Source organism: Mobula birostris, chromosome 7 (genome assembly GCF_030028105.1).
Source record: "Mobula birostris isolate sMobBir1 chromosome 7, sMobBir1.hap1, whole genome shotgun sequence".
Taxonomy (NCBI): domain Eukaryota; kingdom Metazoa; phylum Chordata; class Chondrichthyes; order Myliobatiformes; family Myliobatidae; genus Mobula; species Mobula birostris.
Window position 1 is genome coordinate 142,596,873 of NC_092376.1, and position 20,234 is coordinate 142,617,106.

General features: G+C 39.0%; 1 protein-coding gene across 1 annotated transcript in view; it reads left to right on the plus strand.

Moving 5' to 3' along the window:
* Positions 1-18,641, plus strand: part of LOC140200840 (glutamine--fructose-6-phosphate aminotransferase [isomerizing] 2-like) — a 46,869-nt gene extending 28,228 nt beyond the window's left edge. The window contains exons 10-19 of the mRNA XM_072264471.1: positions 909-1,072; positions 2,809-2,904; positions 3,047-3,144; positions 5,638-5,758; positions 6,007-6,164; positions 8,152-8,266; positions 9,516-9,643; positions 11,358-11,525; positions 16,652-16,813; positions 18,019-18,641. Coding sequence (XP_072120572.1) covers positions 909-1,072; positions 2,809-2,904; positions 3,047-3,144; positions 5,638-5,758; positions 6,007-6,164; positions 8,152-8,266; positions 9,516-9,643; positions 11,358-11,525; positions 16,652-16,813; positions 18,019-18,063 — 1,255 coding nt within the window. The 3' untranslated portion in view covers positions 18,064-18,641. The remainder of the gene's footprint in view (positions 1-908; positions 1,073-2,808; positions 2,905-3,046; positions 3,145-5,637; positions 5,759-6,006; positions 6,165-8,151; positions 8,267-9,515; positions 9,644-11,357; positions 11,526-16,651; positions 16,814-18,018) is intronic.
* The last annotated feature ends 1,593 nt before the right edge of the window (positions 18,642-20,234 follow it).

The window sequence follows — 20,234 nt, forward strand, 5'->3', positions numbered from 1 at the left end:
TTGCTCTATAACTATATTAAACTTGGTTTCAGAGACCAAGGCGTTAGACTTGGTTTCAGAGACATTAAAAATTTTGTGACACTTTTTTAAAAATATGCCAACTAATGTTATTTCAGTCAGGTGATCAAATGGATTAATTAATTAATTACAGTTAGGCATAGTTGTTTTCCTTATGCTGAGTCACTGCTGCATCTAAGGGCATTATAGTAACTCTGCTTTTAGAATGGTTAAATGGCTGACATGTCTTGTGGAGCATCCTGAGATTGTGATGAGGTGTATTTGTTCTCTGTTTATTTCTTAAGTGATCAACCACTTGGATTTACTTAGTGACTTTAATGTGATGTAACAGCTCAGAGTGCTTTACAATATTAAAACATCAATATGAAAAGTGCAACATTATTACAGTATTGCTAAAGAAAATCTAAAATGATGTCTCAGCAGATTTTAAATGCAGGAAATATTTATCCATCATTGACTTGATAAATAATGCTGTAAAACATACAGGAAATAATAATATTTCCATTATTATCTTTTTTTAGACTATGTTTTGACCGCCTGAACTATATTGTTAGGAATTAATAGGAAATAATCAAAATATGGGATGACATAGACTTTAAAATATTGATGCTGGAGTCAGAATTTTCAAACATTTTCTGCTTTTATTTCTGACTTATAGCACTTTCAGTTTCTCAACTTTTCATGCTTTGCCTGTGTCAAAGATGTCAAATGAGTATAACTTATGCAGTTACAAAGTGTGGGAAGTGGCCTTCAGTGTGTTTGAAAGCATGCACCTGGATCCTGTTATTATCTATTTAAGTTGTGTTAGCTTGCTGAAATATACATATATATATAAATATATACATTAAATACTTAAACAATGGCTTAATTATTCATGAATTCGTCAACAGTGCAATCATTGAGCACACGAAACGAGTGATATTTCTGGAAGATGATGACATTGCTGCAGTGGTGGATGGTGCTCTCTCCATTCACCGTGCTAAAAGATCAGTGGGTGATTTGGCATCCAGAACCATACATACTCTGCAGATGGAATTGCAACAAATAATGAAAGGTATGTGGTGTCTGCAGAAACAGTTTAAAAAAACACAAAAAAATCAAATGGATCCATGATTGTATATTTATTACAGTAAGATACACTAGATTATATACACTCTCCAAAAGAGTTGAAGATTTGTGTCATCTCACAGCAGTTTAATAAATGTACTTAACTAGAATTTCTTAAACCAGCTTTCAGGTTGTAATGCTGAACTATGTATAAATTGCTGGAATATACTTTAGCCATCTGCCATACAATAGAATTCAAAGGTATTCGCTTGGGTATAGTTTTCAAATCATAAACTTAATTAATAATGTTAGTCCAGTTCATGGAAACTCTATACCACCTTTAATTGCTACCTTCCCTCCCCAGTTTCTCTCATGCGTTTGTCCTAATTCTTGTTTTTGAGTAATCAGGTTTATCTTAAAAATGCTGGTTATTTTTCATGTGATTTTCCCCAGAGTGTACATGAGCATAGATCTCCTAAACTACCTCACAGGTGGTTGCTGATGATTTTCCTGTTGCTGCAGATGCAGTGACTCCATTTACTTCAAGGAGAAGGAATTACTCCTGATGTCTAAACAAGGCTCTTGGACTCGGCACTGACGCCATGGGTTCCTGATCATACTGAACTGAGAGACCAAACAGGCTTAGCCAAGGGCTTTGCTTTTCCCTTTTAGTTTGGTAACTAATAATGTCTTAATAATTGGGCAAATGGATCTACCTTTCAAACTTAAGTTGCTTAAGTAATTAAATGTATTACAATTATTTATAAATATCCCTGATCACCCGAGCTCTAACAGAATTGCCAGTCGGTTCAGTATGAAATGATGGGAAAGATTTTTTGACCTCTTCAGTCCTATCCAGCCAATTGACACTATTACAGCAGGAAGACGCAGAGCCAAGTAACCAAACTTGACCTGGCTTTATAGACTGTTACCACTTAAACCTTATCATAGGTTTTTTTTCTTGAATGCAGTTTCAAGCTATCTTTGCATAGAAGAGGAACACACATAATAGAACTGCTGCTTTGCAGCTACAGCAAACTGCAAAACTGCAAAACTGCATTCATTTCTGATCTCTGGTGCATTCAACCTTATGACCACATGGATTCCTCCCACCAGAATACCCCTGCTTCTCTATACTTTGGTTTCAAATTCATTTTATTATTCCGAATATGCTGGTTTACTCTTTTACAGGAAAAAGAGTGAGGGAATAGGGTTACTCTATAAGACAGAAAGAACTCAACAGGCCAAATGCACTCCTCTTTGGTGGAATTTAGCAGGAAACTAGTTACAAAAATGGCTGGTGTTTAGCATCCCTCCGATTGTGTTTGTGTCAGTTTTTCACAGAGTGATCATTCAGTTATTTTCATTACTCTATAAGATTGTCAATGAAATAACAATTCCAAGAAGAGCGTCTTCAGGCTCCTTAGTTTCATACATAATTAGCACAAATCATTCCGAATAATGGAAATTATTTACTAACATCAAATTTTTCCATTTACCCCATCTGATCTCTTCTTTGTACTGTGTCCTGGAGAACAGTTAAATTCTTTACCTAATTTTCCCCATTTCTTTTTAATTACTCCCTCATCCCCAATTGGTTAGAGGGTGTCCCGTTAATTTTGTTTTAACCGCTGTATAAATTCAGTATGGTTGAACACTAGATAAAAATGAAAAGATATGTTAATGTAATCATTTCTAGTTGAACTTACAATAATTAGGGACGTAATGTTTTTTTTCTTGCAGGTAACTTCAAAGCATTCATGCAGAAAGAGATTTTTGAACAGCCAGAATCTATAGTTAATACTATGCGAGGAAGAGTAAATTTTACAAATAGCACAGGTAATAAAATAGAATTATATTTATGGCACAAAATTTAGTTTCAATATGATGAATAATGTTATTCATCAGCTAACAAATTGCTAGTATTTTGAATATGCTTTAAATAACGAGCCATTACATGAAGTGTTCTTATTTGTTGCAGTAATGCTAGGTGGACTGAGAGACCACATCAAAGAAATAAAGCGGTGCAGGCGTTTACTGATGATTGGTTGTGGCACTAGTTACCATGCTGCTGTGGCAGTAAGTTTGAACATCTCGTTTCTTTTGTTCAGTTTCCTTTCATTACCTTGCCTGAGTCTTTCGGCACAGTAGACTAAAAACATACAAAGGGGATAAACCAGCACTGCATGAAGAGGCCTGTCCAACCATGCAAGGCGCTCTGATTGCTCCATTTCATCACAAGAGAGGCCTAAGGCATTGTACACCTGGATTCAGAGAAAACTTTGCAACCACAGAAGAGCCTGAAGCTTGCAGTGGAAGAGTGCAGGAAAGCCCATCTGGTGTTGGAGTGGGTTTAAGCAAAATAATTCAGAAGGATGAAGAGAAGAGGATCTAGAGAGATAATTTTGGGAAGTGGACAGACTTTAGATCAGAAAAGTTTCATACTGGCATTCAGGCAGTACAGAGATCAGCCACTGAGATTGGGAGGCTATGGGAGGGGTCAATAAGATCGCGGGGTAGGTCATTGAAGGTAATAAATAGGGTTTTGTTTTCTCAGATAGAAAGAGGTTGTTGGGGAATTCATCTGGGGGAGGAAGTGGTGACTGTGGGGTTTGTTGGGGACATGATCACTTTTGTGGAAATAAACTGAAGATTTCAGGGAAAGAAGGGGTAGTAATAATTAAGATGAATACTTTAAAGGAGAACTTTCTTGGAGACCTCAGACTCTCTGGCAGTAGCAGAGGTAAGGTGGAGGCTTTTAACCAATGGCAAGCCTGCTTTTGCATTCCAGTTAAATCCTACATCAGTTTTTGAAGTTTGCTGTGCTCCCAGGTACAATAAGTGCAGTATAAAACATTACCAGTGACATCAAAGCAAATATTGCACGCTATTTATGTCACTGCATTTCAAGCTACCTCTAGAAATGCACTGGAACACAAAGTACCGTTGCATTTAGGAACTGGGTTACTGTATATGTTATTGCTGTAATAATCATCCAGAAATCCTGTTTAGATTCGGTTTGTGCACAATGTTTAGTTTTGTTTTAACCAGGATTAATGTTGCAGAAAACGATTTTGTACCTTTTTTCAGACACTATTTTTCTATTACCATTCATTCATTTCTCACTGAAAATAACTAATGTTCTGAAAAACTTAACTTGCTGAAGAAATTGTGTCACCTCTTGAATGAATGTTTTGGCCAACCTGTTGCAGTTTTCAGGAAGGCTTGTACATGAATGCATGGCATGAAGGAATGCTTCTTGCCTATGTGAATATCTGTGGACCTCATCATTCTTTTTGAGACTTTAGAATATAAATGCCGAGAGCCCTGGTGAGGCACAATCAGTGGCGTCCGAGATTATCTGAGGGTTTTCAGAGAAATTCTGGGAAATTTTGAGAGAATTTAGGAGGGGCAAATAAAAATACTGCAATTGGCTATTGGATGCTTCCTTTCTCATTAATTGTTCCTGATTGTACTTCTGATACCAGAACTACAGATGTCACTCTTCACTCTAAAAGTACCAACAAAACTACCTCTGATTCACTGAAAAGATGAACAAACTAATCAAGGTGTAACCGGGAGAGGGGGAGGGTGTGAAGTAAAGAGGTGGGAAGTTGATTGATGGAAGAGGTAAAGGAATGGGAAAGTGGGAATCTGATAGCAGACGGTAGAAGACCATGGAAGAAAGGGAAAGGGGAGGAGCACCAGAGGTGATGGGCAGATAAGAAGAGAAGGTGTGAAAGGGAAATGAATGGAGAATGGTGAAGGAGCAGAGGAGGGGTAATTACTGGTCATTTGAGAAATCGATGTTCATGCCATTAGGTTGGAGGCAATCCAGACAGAATATAAAGTGTTGCTCCTCCAATCTAAGTGTGGCCTTATCATGCCAGCAGAGGGGGCCATGGATTGACATGTCGGAATGGGAATGGGAGATAGGATTGAAATAGGTGGCCACCAGGAAATCCTGGTTTCCATGGCGGACAGTTCCATGGTGCTCGATGAAGCAGTTTCCCGATCTACATTGGGTGTCACTGATGTATAGTATGCCACGTGGGGAGTACCGAATACAGTATATGACCCCAACAGACTCACAGGTGAAGTGTCACCTCACCTGGAAAGACTGGTTGGACCCTGAATGGTAGTGAGGGAGGAGGTGTAGGGGCAGGTGTGGCACTTGTTCTGCTTGCAAGGATGAGTGCCAGGAGGGAGATCGGTGGGGCGGGACAAGTGGACAAGGGAGTCGCTTAGGGAGTGATCCCTGAGGAAAGCAGAAAGTGAGTGGGGAGGGAATGATGTGCTTGGTGGTGGGATCCCTTTGGAGATGGCGGAATTTATGGAGAATTATGTGCTGGATGCAGAGGCTTATGGGACAGTAGGTGATGTATCTCTCAAAAAACAACACAAAAATAAAACGAAATCACATTCAATGTTTTAACTCACATCTGCTTGTGAGTGAATAATCCTAGGAAGCTTGAAAAAAATTTACCTTGAGTTGTGTACACCAGTAGGTGTACATTTTATTACGTAACCAGTGTAGATGGATCACTGCATCTTAGTTTTTGATTGATTTAGACACGTCAAGCATTGGAAGAACTAACAGAACTACCGGTGATGGTTGAACTTGCCAGTGATTTCTTGGACAGAAGTACGCCTGTTTTCAGAGATGATGTCTGTTTTTTCATTAGCCAGTCAGGTAGGTATTAAAACTAGATTTTATAATTTTTTAAATTTCTTGTAATAACATATATCTATGTGTAGTTATGAGCAGATTACCCTTCTGCCACTTCAGCAGATATACGTGTTATTGGAAAATAACTTAGTCTGTAATAATTTTAATTGCCAAGTTCAGATGAAAGAAGATAATTGTATGAAATAATATAATTTTGTATCCTGCCAAAATATCAGTTTACATCATGCCCAAATCTATTTCTGTTTTAACAGGTGAAACGGCAGATTCTCTCATGGCTCTGCGATACTGCAAAAATCGTGGTGCCTTGACTGTTGGCATTACAAACACAGTTGGAAGCTCGATCTCTCGAGAAACAGATTGCGGTATACATATTAATGCCGGACCTGAAATTGGAGTAGCAAGCACAAAGGTTTGTGACTTTTCTTCAGCGATCAATGTTATTTTTATTCTGTGAATACCACTGAAACAACGCTATGCAACTAAGTAATAAAAACTGAAAACGTTATAAATATTCAGCTGGGCTGGTAAGAGAAATTCTTAATTCATCTCAATAGTAAGGAGACACATGGAATTTTCCCATCTAGACAAACTACTCTCTAATTGAGAGAAAATCAGAAGACATCATTTCTTTTTAAAGCCTAGGGATAGGAACCATCTGAAATTTTGTCTTATTTACTACATTACTTTCTTCAAATAAACTTTTGTGTTTTGTCAGTGTTTCACTATTACTGGTGATGTTCAGTATATGATGTTCTCAACCGTGAATACTGATGCAAATTAATAGTGCAACGTGTGAGCTGGAAATACTCGGCAGGTTGGGCAGCATCAATGGATAGTGGAAAAAGTTAATGTTTCAAGTCTGGGGCTCGATTCCAATGATGTGACATTTTGTGATGTCTTGTATGTCCTTACTTTGGAGAGATGATTTCAATCGTGTGGTCTTCAACTGATAGGAATTTCACAATTTTTCACCATATATAATGACCCTCTCCCAGCAATTTGTACCCACTGTACCTATTTACATCAAGAGCATATTTCCCCAGGGATATCATAATCTCTGTGACTTTGGCAGAAAACCTAAAGATTCTATAGTTATTAAAGTCATTATTAGCCCTTTATATTGTTCATCTGGAAAGTCTACTGGTTCATCTGGTGAAAACTGTAAGTAATATCTTTACAGTTTGGATGACCGTGCACTCGGACGAAATAGAATGCCTACTTTGACATCAAAAGATCTGGCATCTCTCCTTTTCACTTTTATTTTCAATGAAAGGAATTCTTTCACCAAAAAATATCCAGCCTAACCTCTGTTCAGTCGAATTTTAGTTTAGCTATTGAAAGAAGCAGGTCTTTAGTTCCTGCCTAATTGGGAGAGAAAAGGGATTTAAATGATTTGCTTTGGAAGAGATGTAGTGGCATTCTCAATGAAATTTGAAGCAAGAATGAACCAGGAGAGTAGTGCATACCCTCCGTTGTCCAGTTGTTCAGAAATCCCCATTTTGACCATATGGCTTACTAGGGCAATGTTTCATACATTCTTTTCAAAATCGTTCATTGGAAAAATTATTACACTACAGAGTTAACACATAAAGTGTATGTCAGAGGATTAATCAGAATTAACGAGGTAGTCAAAATGACAGTCTGGCACCACAAATATCCAGAGCATGATGGGTTATCAGAGATTTACTGTGATCCCCAGATGAAATCATGCTATGCGATGGAATAACTCAAATGGTTTTCTTCGTATTAAATATATTTTCTTTGTATACAGATGATATACAGTGTATATGAAAAGTAAGCAAGTAGAATACGAGCTTAGGATCGTTCAACTCTGAAGTTCAGACAGCAAAATATTAGTTGTCTTTTACTAACCTTCCATTTCTCTATTTGGGTCTCTACTTGATTTGCCCTCTGCTGGAGTTCAAGCTGAACTCTCCTCTAAAAGCGCTTTTGTTTGGAATCAGTTATTTCAAAGAAAGAAAGTACATGAAGCTTGGAAATCAAAGAATCCCTCGGTCAAGATGTCTATTTTACATTCACTAGCACTGGCCAACCTTCTCGCTTCCCTTTTGAAAAATCTCTCACAATTTATTCCATTTTCAAATGAATATAATGTAAATTTTACAATATGGCTCACATGTGTGAACTATTTGTTGAACTATTTGTATTGTTCAAATTAGATTTCAAGTTGGTTACTTTGAGCTAGAAATTGAAGTGAATTTGCTAGCCGTGCAAGTGGCATTGTGAGGAATATGTGCAGAGTGGACTGATAAAATATACCTTACTTTAAAATGAGCAATGCTTGATAATCCCTATACCAGCACTATGTTTTTCAGATCTTTTAAATATTTCTTAAATATATCATGGTAAACCTCCTTTTATCAACTTATTTTCAGGCCTATACAAGCCAGTTTGTTTCCTTAATTATGTTTGGCCTCATGATGTGTGAAGATCGCATCTCAATGCAGGAAAGGAGAAAGGACATTATTGCCAGCCTTCAATCCTTACCAGGTGCTTATTATTGTCTATCAAACAATAATTGAAATTTAACCAGGCAATCATTTATTAAATTTTTGTTGAGAAATATATAAGATTAACTAGGTTCATCTTGTAAATGTTAGCGTGTTCTTTCGAATCACTGTAAGGCTTGTTTATTTCTACCCAGTCCAGGGAGGAACTCTTGATTTTCTTCTTGTTCTTCTAACCATCAGTAATCATCTCTTAACCACATACTCCCTAACTTTAGAGTTGAGGATTAATCCTTTTGACTCCAGGTGGTGGTCTCCTGCCCATCAGCTCCGCATCAAATCTGGGTAGGATTCAGTCCTAAACGGTGGGAACAAAGACATAGGAGGGTTCAATATTTTGTATCTTATGCCTCTGTGACTATGCAGATTTATAATTAAGGGTTCCCTTTTCCAAATGCCTTACTTCAACTGAGTTTAAATCTTCTCTCCCGAATTCTGCCAGACTTGCTGGGCATTTCCCGCATTATCTTTTATTTTAAACTTGCAGCAATTACAGTACTTTTCATCTTGTGGTCCCAGCATTGTTCCTTTCCTCTGTCATCATTCATCTCCCTTTATTTACATCTCCTGTAGATGGACTAGTTGCAATAAGCAAGCCCTTGCATTCTCTCATTTGGCATCATAACCATTCATATCTTTCACTCTTCAGCTTATCAAACATAAGGAATTGCACTGGCAATCTGTTTCCTCTACACTTCTGAAGGAAAGTTCTAATGACTTGTGACATTCACAGAGGGGCAAAAATCTCCAAACCTCTGTTTTAAGTGAGCAAGCACTTGCTTTTAAACATTGACTCCTAATTCCATGTTGCCCAGTAAGAGAAAGTTTCCTGTCTGAATTCACCTGGGGAATTTGGTAGTGAGGGATCGTCAATCAATTAGAAAGTTTGGAGGAATTTCCTTCTACATACTGATAATTGCTGAAGCATGGCATAGTTCTCCATTCAAATAATAAATGTTTGAAGCAGATTAATTTACATGATTATACAGGAAGAATAGGCCATTGTGATTAGGTCTAGTCCAGGAAAGATGCAAAATAGAACTTGGGGAAAATAGTGGTAAACATGATTGTACTGGAAAACAAAATGTTTATTTTCTTATTGAGTATTTACATGCTTTGATTGCATATCACTGAAATTTTAGATGATAATAACATCAGTTCAGGAGTATTTATTAGCCTCACAACTGCCTCATTTACTGACTTTTTAAAAATTTTCATCTTGCTTCTCATAGACTTGATCAAAGAGGTTTTGTCCTTGGATGAAAAAATTGAGCAATTGGCCCGAGAGTTGTTCCAGCACAAATCACTCCTAGTCATGGGCCGTGGGTATCATTATGCTACCTGCCTTGAAGGAGCTTTAGTAAGTAGAACCCCTGTAAAATCCCTTCTTGTGGGAAAAATAATCAAAGGCTGTTACATGCTGAAGTTAAAAAAAATGCAAGTACTTGGGCAACAGACACAAAATGCTAGAGGAACTTAGTAAGTCAGGCAACATCTATGAAGGGGAATAAACATTTAAGTTTTGGACAAGATCCTTCAAAAAAACTGGAAAAGAAGGAGGCGAAAGCCAAAATAAGGAGGTGAGGTGGGTGGATGGGTGGAGGGGGTTACCGGCTGGCAAGCGATAGATGAGACCAAGGGAAGGGGAAAGTGACAGGGTGGAGGAAAGTGGATGATGTGAAAAGCTGGTAGGTGACAGGTGGAAGAGATAAAGGGCCGAAGCAGGAATCTAATAGGAAAGGACAGTTAGCCGTGGAAAAAGGGAAGAAGGAGTGAGACCACAGGAAGTGTTAGGTAGGTGAGGAAAAGGGAAAGGGTGGGAGGGTAACCAGAATGAAAAATAGACAGCGGGAGAAGGGTGGAGGGGATATCTTTCGCAGAGTTAGACAAATCGATGTTCCTGCCATCAGGTTGGAGTCTACCAAACAGAATATGAGATGTTGCTCCTCCAACCTGAACCTGGCCTCATTGTGGAGACCATAGGCAGATATGTCAGAATGGGAATGGGAAGTTAGATTGAAATGGGTAGCCTGCAGGACATCCTGTTTTCCTGCGACAGACCGTGATGGTACTCAATGACGTTGTGCCCGAATCTGCACCTGATCTCACCCATGTAGAGGAGGCCGCACCAGGAGCACCAAGAACAACAGATGACCCCAACAGACTCGCAGGTGAAGCATCGCCTCACCTGGAAGGACTGTTTGGTGCCCAGGTGGTGAGCAAAGAGGTGCAGGGGTGTTTGTACCACTTGTCATGCTTGCAGGGATAAGTGCCAGGAGGGAGATCGGTGGGGAGGGTTGAATGTACAAGGGAGTCCTATAGAGAGCTATCCCAATGAAATATTTGGATTATTCAGCAAAAATGGAGTTAATGTTTCATGTCAATAATCTATCACCAAAGTCATCCACTTGAAAAGACTTGCAAACCCCTATTGTTTTCATCATATGTGATTAAATGATTTCTCATTTTTGTCAACACTAGGGATATAAGCCACAGTCATACAATGTGCTCTCATAATTTCAATTCTGGTAATGTCATAATGAACTTAATAAAATTAAATGACTCTTAAAATTGAGGTGTCCAGATGACGTCTGCATTTTTGTTTTCCAAAATTTAGATTGTACATCACTTCCTTACTTTTTATATTCCATCTCCCTTCAGATGGTATTTATCTAAGTACTTGGTTTTTGATAACTATAAGCAAAAGTGATTTGTAGACAGAACACTTAGATCCTAATTACCAAATCACTTAACATTAAGAAAATACTTCTTAAGCTTTATTCAAAGCAAATGACTTCATAATACTTCACCTTAAATTTAATCTGACAAATTATTTATTATTATCTATTGGGTTGCACAAGGTAATGCTCCTCTAAATGTATGCAAGCTTTGTATATCTGTTTGCAGACTTGAATGTAGATGATGAAAATAGCTGTGAATAATTTATTGGTACTTGATTGTGTGTGGGGAGGGGGATGATTCTCTTTTTTTTTCCTTTTCTAGTTTGAGTTATAGCTTTATATAAAATATTGATTGCTCTGAATGGTAATTATCTCTTTTTGTTCTGTCAATAGAAAGTCAAAGAAATCACTTACATGCATTCTGAAGGGATCTTGGCAGGAGAGTTAAAACATGGTCCTTTAGCTTTAGTTGACAAGCTGATGCCTGTTATAATGATTATTATGAGGGATTCATGCTACACCAAGTGTCAGAATGCTATGCAACAGGTCGCTGCACGACAGGTAAAGTTATTGTTACTTTCTTTCAGAGTTCACCTGATATTGCATTGCATTCGTTCTTGTATGTTACCCTCTTCAACTGCAACAGGAGGAGTTGTATTCAAACTTTCTGATCAAATTAACTCCATCGTAAATAATTGAAAGAGCTAAAAAAATAATTGGGCAATACCTTAGAATGAGAGAGGTCAGTTATAGACAATGAAAGAACAAAGTAAAGATCTGTGACAAAATGGTGGATAGAAGATGTTGAATACCAATTGATGATGATACAAGGCAAAATGGGATTGGGATGTAAAGGAACAAGAGTTAGGTCAAGAAAGGATTTTAAAGGTAAGAGTAGAATCATTAAATAATCTGTATCAATGCAGAATCCAGAAATCTGTAACAATCAGAATCAGGTATATTATCACTGATACGTAGTGATTTTTTTGCTGCAACACTGCAGTGTAAGACAGAAAAATTACTATAAGTTACAAAAATAATTAATGCAAAATAGGAATAACAAAGTTGTGTTTGTGGATTGTTCACAAATCTGATGGCAGAGGGGAAGAAGCTGTTCTTAAAATGTTAAGTGTGGGTCTCAGACTCCTGTACCACCTCCTGATAACAGTAACAAGAAGAGAACATGCTCCAGATAATGAGGGTCCTCAATGGCAAATGCCACCCTCCTCTTGTTAAGATGCTCTGGGTGGTGGGCAGAATTGTGTCCATGATGGATCCGGCTGAGTTTACAACTCTCTGCAGCCACTTTCTATCCTGCCTATTGAAGTCCTCATACCTGACTGTGATGCAACCAGTAACAATACTTTCCACTGTACATCTGTAGAAATTTGTAAGTCTTTGGTGACAGACCAAGTCTCCTCAAACTCCTACTGGTGCGCACTTTTCAGGCCCAACAAAGATCTTTAGATGTTGACACCCAGGAGCTTGACGCTGCTCACTGCTCCAAGTGTGTCCTGACCTGAAGTCCACAATGAATTCTTTGATCTTACTGCTGTTGAATGCAAGGTTGTTGCTGGGACACCACTCCATCAGCTCATCTGTCTCACTCCTCATCAGCATCGGAGATACTGTCCACAGCAGTGGTGTGATCAGCCAATTTATAGATGGTGTTTCAGCTGTGCCGAGCCCCACAGTCACGAATGTAGAGAGAGAGTAGGGCAGCTGACTAAGCACACATCCTTAAAGTTGACTGTAAGCAAGGAGGAGTTGTTGTTTCTGATCCACACTGAGTGTGGTCCCCTGTAAGGAAGCTGAGGGTCCAGTTGCAGAGGGAGGTATTGAGGCCCAGGTTTTGAAGCTTGTAGATTAGTACTGAGGTTGATTGCTGAGCTGTAATCAATAAACAATAGCCTGATGTAGCTATTGCTGTTGTCTAGGTGCTTCGAAGCCAGTGTGATTGCATTTGCTGTAAACCAGCTGTGGCAGCAGGTCCAGATCCTTACTCAGGCAGGAGTTAATTCTAATAAACCATTCCTCACTGCATATTCATGGCTGCTTTGTGGAGAGAGTTAGGAGCACCAAGTTTCTGGGAGTGCACATAACTAATGATCTCATTTGGTCCCTCAACACCACCTCTCTCCATGGTAGAGAAAGCACGGTAGTGTCTCCACTTCCTGAACAGATTGAGGCAATTGAGGTTTCCCCCATCCTTCTGTCTAATCGATTTTTACAGGAGCACCATCATGAAACATAGAAAATAGATGCAGGAGTAGGCCATTTGGCCCTTCGAGCCTGCACCGCCATTTATTATGATCATGGCTGATCATCCAACTCAGAACCCTGCCCCAGCCTTCTCTCCATACCCCCTGATCCTTTAGCCACAAGGGCCATATCTAACTCCCTCTTAAATATAGCCAATGAACTGGCCTCAACTATTTCCTGTGGCAGAGAATTCCACAGATTCACCACTCTCTGTGTGAAGAAGTTTTTCCTAATCTCGGTCCTAAAAGGCTTCCTCTTTATCCTCAAACTGTGACCCCTCGTTCTGGACTTCCCCAACATCGGGAACAATCTTCCTGCATCTAGCCTGTCCAATCCCTTTAGGATTTTATACATTTCAATCAGATTCCCCCTCAATCTTCTAAATTCCAACGAGTACAAGCCCAGTTCATCCAGTCTTTCTTCATATGAAAGTCCTGCCATCCCAGGAATCAATCTGGTGAACCTTCTCTGTACTCCCTCTATGGCAAGGATGTCTTTCCTCAGATTAGGGGACCAAAACTGCACACAATACTCCAGGTGTGGTCTCATCAAGGCCTTGTACAACTGCAGTAGTACCTCCCTGCTCCTGTACTTGAATTCTCTCGCTATAAATGCCAGCATACCATTCGCCTTTTTCACCGCCTGCTGTACCTGCATGCCCACTTTCAATGACTGGTGTATAATGACACCCAGGTCTCGTTGCACCTCCCCTTTTCCTAATCGGCCACCATTCAGATAATAATCTGTTTCCTGTTTTTGCCACCAAAGTGGATAACTTCACATTTATCCACATTAAATTGCATCTGCCATGAATTTGCCCACTCACCCAACCTATCCAAGTCACTCTGCATCCTCTTAGCATCCTCCTCACAGCTAACACTGCCACCCAGCTTCGTGTCATCCACAAACTTGGAGATGCTGCGTTTAATTCCCTCATCCAAGTCATTAATATATATTGTAAACAACTGGGGTCCCAGCACTGAGCCTTGCGGTACCCCACTAGTCACTGCCTGCCATTCTGAAAAGTTCCCGTTTCTTCCCACTCTTTGCTTCCTGTCTGCTAACCAATTCTCTATCCACATCAATACCTTACCCCCAATACCGTGTGCTTTAAGTTTGCACACTAATCTCCTGTGTGGGACCTTGTCAAAAGCCTTTTGAAAATCCAAATATACCACATCCACTGGTTCTCCCCTATCCACTCTACTAGTTAAATCCTCAAAAAATTCTATGAGATTCGTCAGACATGATTTTCCTTTCACAAATCCATGCTGACTTTGTCCGATGATTTCACCGCTTTCCAAATGTGCTGTTATCACATCTTTGATAACTGACTCCAGCAGTTTCCCCACCACCGATGTTAGGCTAACCGGTCTATAATTCCCCGGTTTCTTTCTCCCTTCTTTTTTAAAAAGTGGGGTTACATTAGCCACCCTCCATTCCTCAGGAACTAGTCCAGAATCTAACGAGTTTTGAAAATTTATCACTAATGCATCCACTATTTCTTGGGCTACTTCCTTAAGCACTCTCGGATGCAGACCATCTGGCCCTGGGGATTTATCTGCCTTTAATTCCTTCAATTTACCTAACACCACTTCCCTACTAACATGTATTTCGCTCAGTTCCTCCATCTCACTGGACCCTCTGTCCCCTACTATTTCTGGAAGATTGTTTATGTCCTCCTTAGTGAAGACAGAACCAAAGTAATTATTCAATTGGTCTGCCATGTCCTTGCTCCCCATAATCAATTCACCTGTTTCTGTCTGTAGGGGGCCTACATTTGTCTTTACCAGTCTTTTCCTTTTTACATATCTATAAAAGCTTTTACAGTCAGTTTTTATGTTCCCTGCCAGTTTTCTCTCATAATCTTTTTTCCCCTTCCTAATTAAGCCCTTTGTCCTCCTCTGCTGAACTCTGAATTTCTCCCAGTCCTCAGGTGAGCCACTTTTTCTGGCTAATTTGTATGCTTCTTCTTTGGAATTGATACTATCCCTAATTTCTCTTGTCAGCCACGGGTGCACTACCTTCCTTGATTTATCCTTTTGCCAAACTGGGATGAACAATTGTTGTAGTTCATCCATGCAATCTTTAAATGCTTGCCATTGCATATCCACCGTCAATCCTTTAAGTGTCATTTGCCAGTCTATCTTAGCTAATTCACGTCTCATACCTTCAAAGTTACCCCTCTTTAAGTTCAGAACTTTTGTTTCTGAATTAACTATGTCACTCCCCATCTTAATGAAGAATTCCACCATATTATGGTCACTCTTACCCAAGGGGCCTCTCATGACAAGATTGCTAATTAACCCTTCCTGATTGCTCAAAACCCGGTCCAGAATAGCCTGCTCTCTAGTTGGTTCCTCGACATGTTGGTTCAAAAAACCATCCCGCATACATTCCAAGAAATCCTCTTCCTCAGCACCTTTACCAATTTGGTTCACCCAACCTACATGTAGATTGAAGTCACCCATTATAACTGCTCCTGAGCAGCTGTATCAATGCCCGGTATGGGAATGCAAGACATCTGACTGCTAGTCTATATGAAGGATTGCAAGGACTGCTGAGAGGATCATCGGGATCTCTCTTTCACCCATCAGAGATATTTATCAAGAATGCTGCATAGGCAGGACCCTCAGCATGGTCAATTATCTCTCCTATCTGTCCAGCAATCCCATCAGGCTGGAGTTTCCGTAGTACTGAGACGAGAACTGGTAGGATGGGAAACAGCTTGCTCCTTCAGCTCCTGCACTCGCTCTCTGGGTGGTCAGAGTTTCGAGTTTGCTGGTTCTGAAGATCGCAATTTCTTCAAAATAGCTTGACACAATGTAACTTACTGCAGTGCCTGCGGCTGCAGATTTCAGCTGTATTTGTTGTAAACAGGAGTATTTGTTTATCCCCTTGGAAGTGCATACAAAAGTAACCCCTTGCGATGGTCACTTTTTTGAACCTTTTAAGTACATTAAAAAGTATTTGTCAAGCTTGTGTTTAGCCTGATTGAATTATTGTAGGAGGCCAAGGGCAGGGACAGAGAAAGCAGAGAGGAAGTAGGATGGAGAATTAGAGATGCAGCTACCAAAGTCACACTCTCAGACTGTATAGTAAGATGATACTTTTATTCAAATCATTTAAATGGAAACAGCTTTTGAAATTACAGCTGCTGAAGTAGCAATTGAACTTGTACGGCTAATTTTAAATTTGGATCTTGTTTGCACATCAACTGTCCCTGAGAAATGAATATCACCCTTGCATTACTTGGTGTTTAAAATTATTTTGTCTGAAATGCACGGACAAAGAGTGTTGTGTAATGTACTTTGTGCATTTTAATAGCTACTGTGTCTTTAGATTGAATTAATTAACTGCATTTTTTTTGTTTGTGTCACCGTGAATTTGTTGAGCGGTTCTGACATGTGCTTCCTTTTTTTTAGGGCCGTCCAATAGTACTCTGCACAAAGAATGATGAGGAGAGTAAGAAATGTGCATACAGAACTATTGAAATTCCACATTTAGTCGACTGTTTACAGGGAATTTTAACTGTAGTTCCTCTTCAACTTCTTTCATTCCATTTGGCTGTTCTTCGAGGATATGATGTGAGTTACTTTTACTTCTTAAGATGTACTACCTATATAGCATGGTTATATTATTCAAATGAAAGGATCCAAATATTTTAAATGTGTATTTTTTCAAAATACTAATTTAAAATACAAAATTTAAAAGCTTAAATTGAATAATAAACAGGTTCTGCTTGATACTTGTCTCATTAAATAGTCCATTGTTTGTACTTGTATAGAGTTTGGTGGTAAGGAGACTAGTACTAGTCACTCTCAAATTGCTTCTGAAGAAGAATGTCTATTTGAATTCCTCAAGTAGGTTTACGATGGCCCAAGAGAAAATAAAGCAAGTGCAGGTTTTGCGTTAGTTGGTTGAGTTGGCTTAGTTTCTGAATCTTTAACAGTTCATGACCAGCAGGCTGTAGTGAAAGAAACGTCATTGGATATCCCTAGGACAGTTCAAAATGAAGAAACGTCATTGGATATCCCTAGGGCAGTTCAAAATGTTGAAATGTTATTGGATATCCCTAGGGCAGTTCAAAATGGTGAAAAGTCATTGGATATCCCTAGAGCAGTTCAAAAATGAAGAAACTTCATTGAATATCCCTAGGACAATTCAAAATGATGAAACCTCCTCTTCACTTTTACCCTCTATTCATGGGAAGCCAAGCTAATAATTAGGAATTCCCATGCATTGAATCAGATTTATTTTTATTATCACTGACGTACTGTATGTCTTGAAATTTGTTTTGTGGCAGCTGTACAAGATATTAAAAATTACTGTTAATTACAATAAAAAATAAAAAAATGCAAAAGAGGAATAGTGAGGTAGTGTTCATGGACCACCCAAAAATCTGATGGCGGAGGGGAAGAAGCTGTTCCTAAACTGTTGAGCGTGCATCTTCAGGCTCCTGTAACTTCTCCCTGAAAGTAGTAAAGAGAAGAAGGCATGTCCTCGTTGGTGAGGGTCCTGGACGATGGATGTCACCTTTTGAGGCACATCTTTTTAAGGCCTCCTCCATGGTGAAATATCCTAATTGTTAGAGTGGCCTGAGCTGGGCATGGGCAGGAACATCACCAGAACTAAGAAATAACACCTGTCTGTTACTCCTCCAAGTAGCTGGAGATGATAAGGACTTCAGAGTTCATCAGCCTTTTACTGTTCGCCTTAATTTCTTCTTGGGTAGGAAAGAAAATGCTATTAAAGTAGGTGATTATTAAGTACATTGAATTATTTATTTCAGGTTGACTTTCCTCGAAACCTGGCCAAATCTGTCACTGTTGAATGAGGAACTGAATACCTCACCCATTTCAAGTCTGAAGTTCTGACCAACCTTTCGTATTCTCTTTTGGCTACCATTCATTGTGAAATGATGCTTATAATTAAACTATCTAATCAGGGTGTCTGCAGTGAAGGAGAATATATGCCTGTTGCATATTTGATACAAATCAAATGATGCTGTGTATGGCTGGGTTACAATGTTAAGTGCCTCTTCCTGTGTGTTTTATTCATCTGCTAAATGTATCATCAGGTAGCTATCTTGATTGAAGAAACTGTTTACATAAACTGATGGAATGGATACAAACAAAAGTGCAATATTAAATACCAAGAAAATCAATTGTAAAACTTGATTTATATTTCTTCTATATTATGCCTTTTTAGACTATGAATTTTTCAAAGAATCAGTTTGCCATGTCGGAGATACCTGAAGTGATCAGTGAAAATGTATTTTATTAATTATATATCTTTTTTAAGTCTAAAGGGATTAATTGAAAGTTTAAGTTGAGTAAAGACGCAAAATGAAATGTTTCTGCTTTTCGTTTGCTGTCACATTTACTTATATTTAAATAAAATATGAAAGCCAGTTTAAAACGATTGTGTATATATGTGTGTCTTTTATTTTGGTCATAACACCGAACATAGAATGGTACAGGCCCTTCGGCCCACAATGTTGTGCTGACCTTTTAACCTATTCCAAGATCAGTCTAACCCTTTCCTCCTACATGCTCCTCCATTTTTTTAAATCATCATGTGCCTATCTAAATGTTTCTTTACTGTCCCTAATGTACCTGCCTCTGCCACCACCAATGGCAGCACGTTACACACACACACCACTGTCTGTGTGGAAAAAACTTCCACTGACAGCCCTCTCCCCCATACTTGCACTTAATCACCTTACAATTATGTCCTCTCATATGAGCCATTTCCACCCTGGGAAAAGGTCACTGACTGTCCAACCTATCTATGTCCCCATCATGTTGTACATATATCAAGTCACCTCTCATCTTTTTTTGCTCCAATAAATAAAGCAATAGCTCGCTTTGCCTATCCTCATAATCCAGGCAGCATCCTGGTTAATCTCCTCTGCACCCTCTCTAGTGCTTCCACATCCTTCCTATAGTGAGGTGACCTAAACTGAACACAATGCCCCAAGTGTGGTCTATCTAGAGTTGTGACTGTAATCTAAGTCACTGGAGAAATTGTGGTTATGGAAGTATTTATCACAACAAACAGACATTTTCTTGCAGAGCTTCCTGTTAGAGTCACACATATTCAAAAGTATATAACAGGAAGATGATTCGATACAACTTCAATAGTTACTATGGCATGGTTTACTTCAATACTCTGGGTTGACAAATGGTTCCTTTGAGGTACACATTTACAGTGGAAGCACATTGTAATTAATAAGACACCTCTGAAGATTCAAACACCTTTGTTGGAAGAAACTAATTAACACAGATATTCTAAAAATGTCTGAGGATGGAGAGCTAGATGGCCAACTATTGATAGATCTGCTATCTGATGTGCTAAGTGATAGTATCAGTCTGGTCTACAAGCTTCCTTGAACATGTTTACAATAGTGTAAATGATTTAAAACCATAGTTACCTGGATTGATGCAGGCCAATTAACTCGACCCTATTGTGTTAATGTTAGGCTGATGCTTATGCAAACACCTCATGGTCACCATATGACGAACCATATCTCTTAGTCTGTTGACCGGCCTGTGCACCATAAACAGTACTGTTTACTTACAAAGGTCACTTTTAACTTCAATTTATTGTACTGTTTGCAAATTACATTGAAGAATTGGACTGGTTCTTGCTTGAATTAATATTTACTACTATATTCACATAACTCTAGAATACTGTGCTGTACTTTTCTATAACTCTATTATCTGCCTCTCACAAAGCCATACTGACTATCCCCAATCAAACTATGCCTCCCTAAATTCTCATAAGTCCTGTCTTTAAGAATCCTCTCCATTTTTTGCCCATTACTCATGTAAACTTACTGGTACATAAATCCCAGGATTATCCCTCATACCTTTCTTGAACAATGGAATAACATTTGCCATTCTTCAGTCTTCTGGTACCACTCCTGGCCAGTGAAGATGCAAAGGTCACAACCAAAGATGCATCAATCTATTCCCTAGCTGCTGGGAGTAACCTGGGGTATAT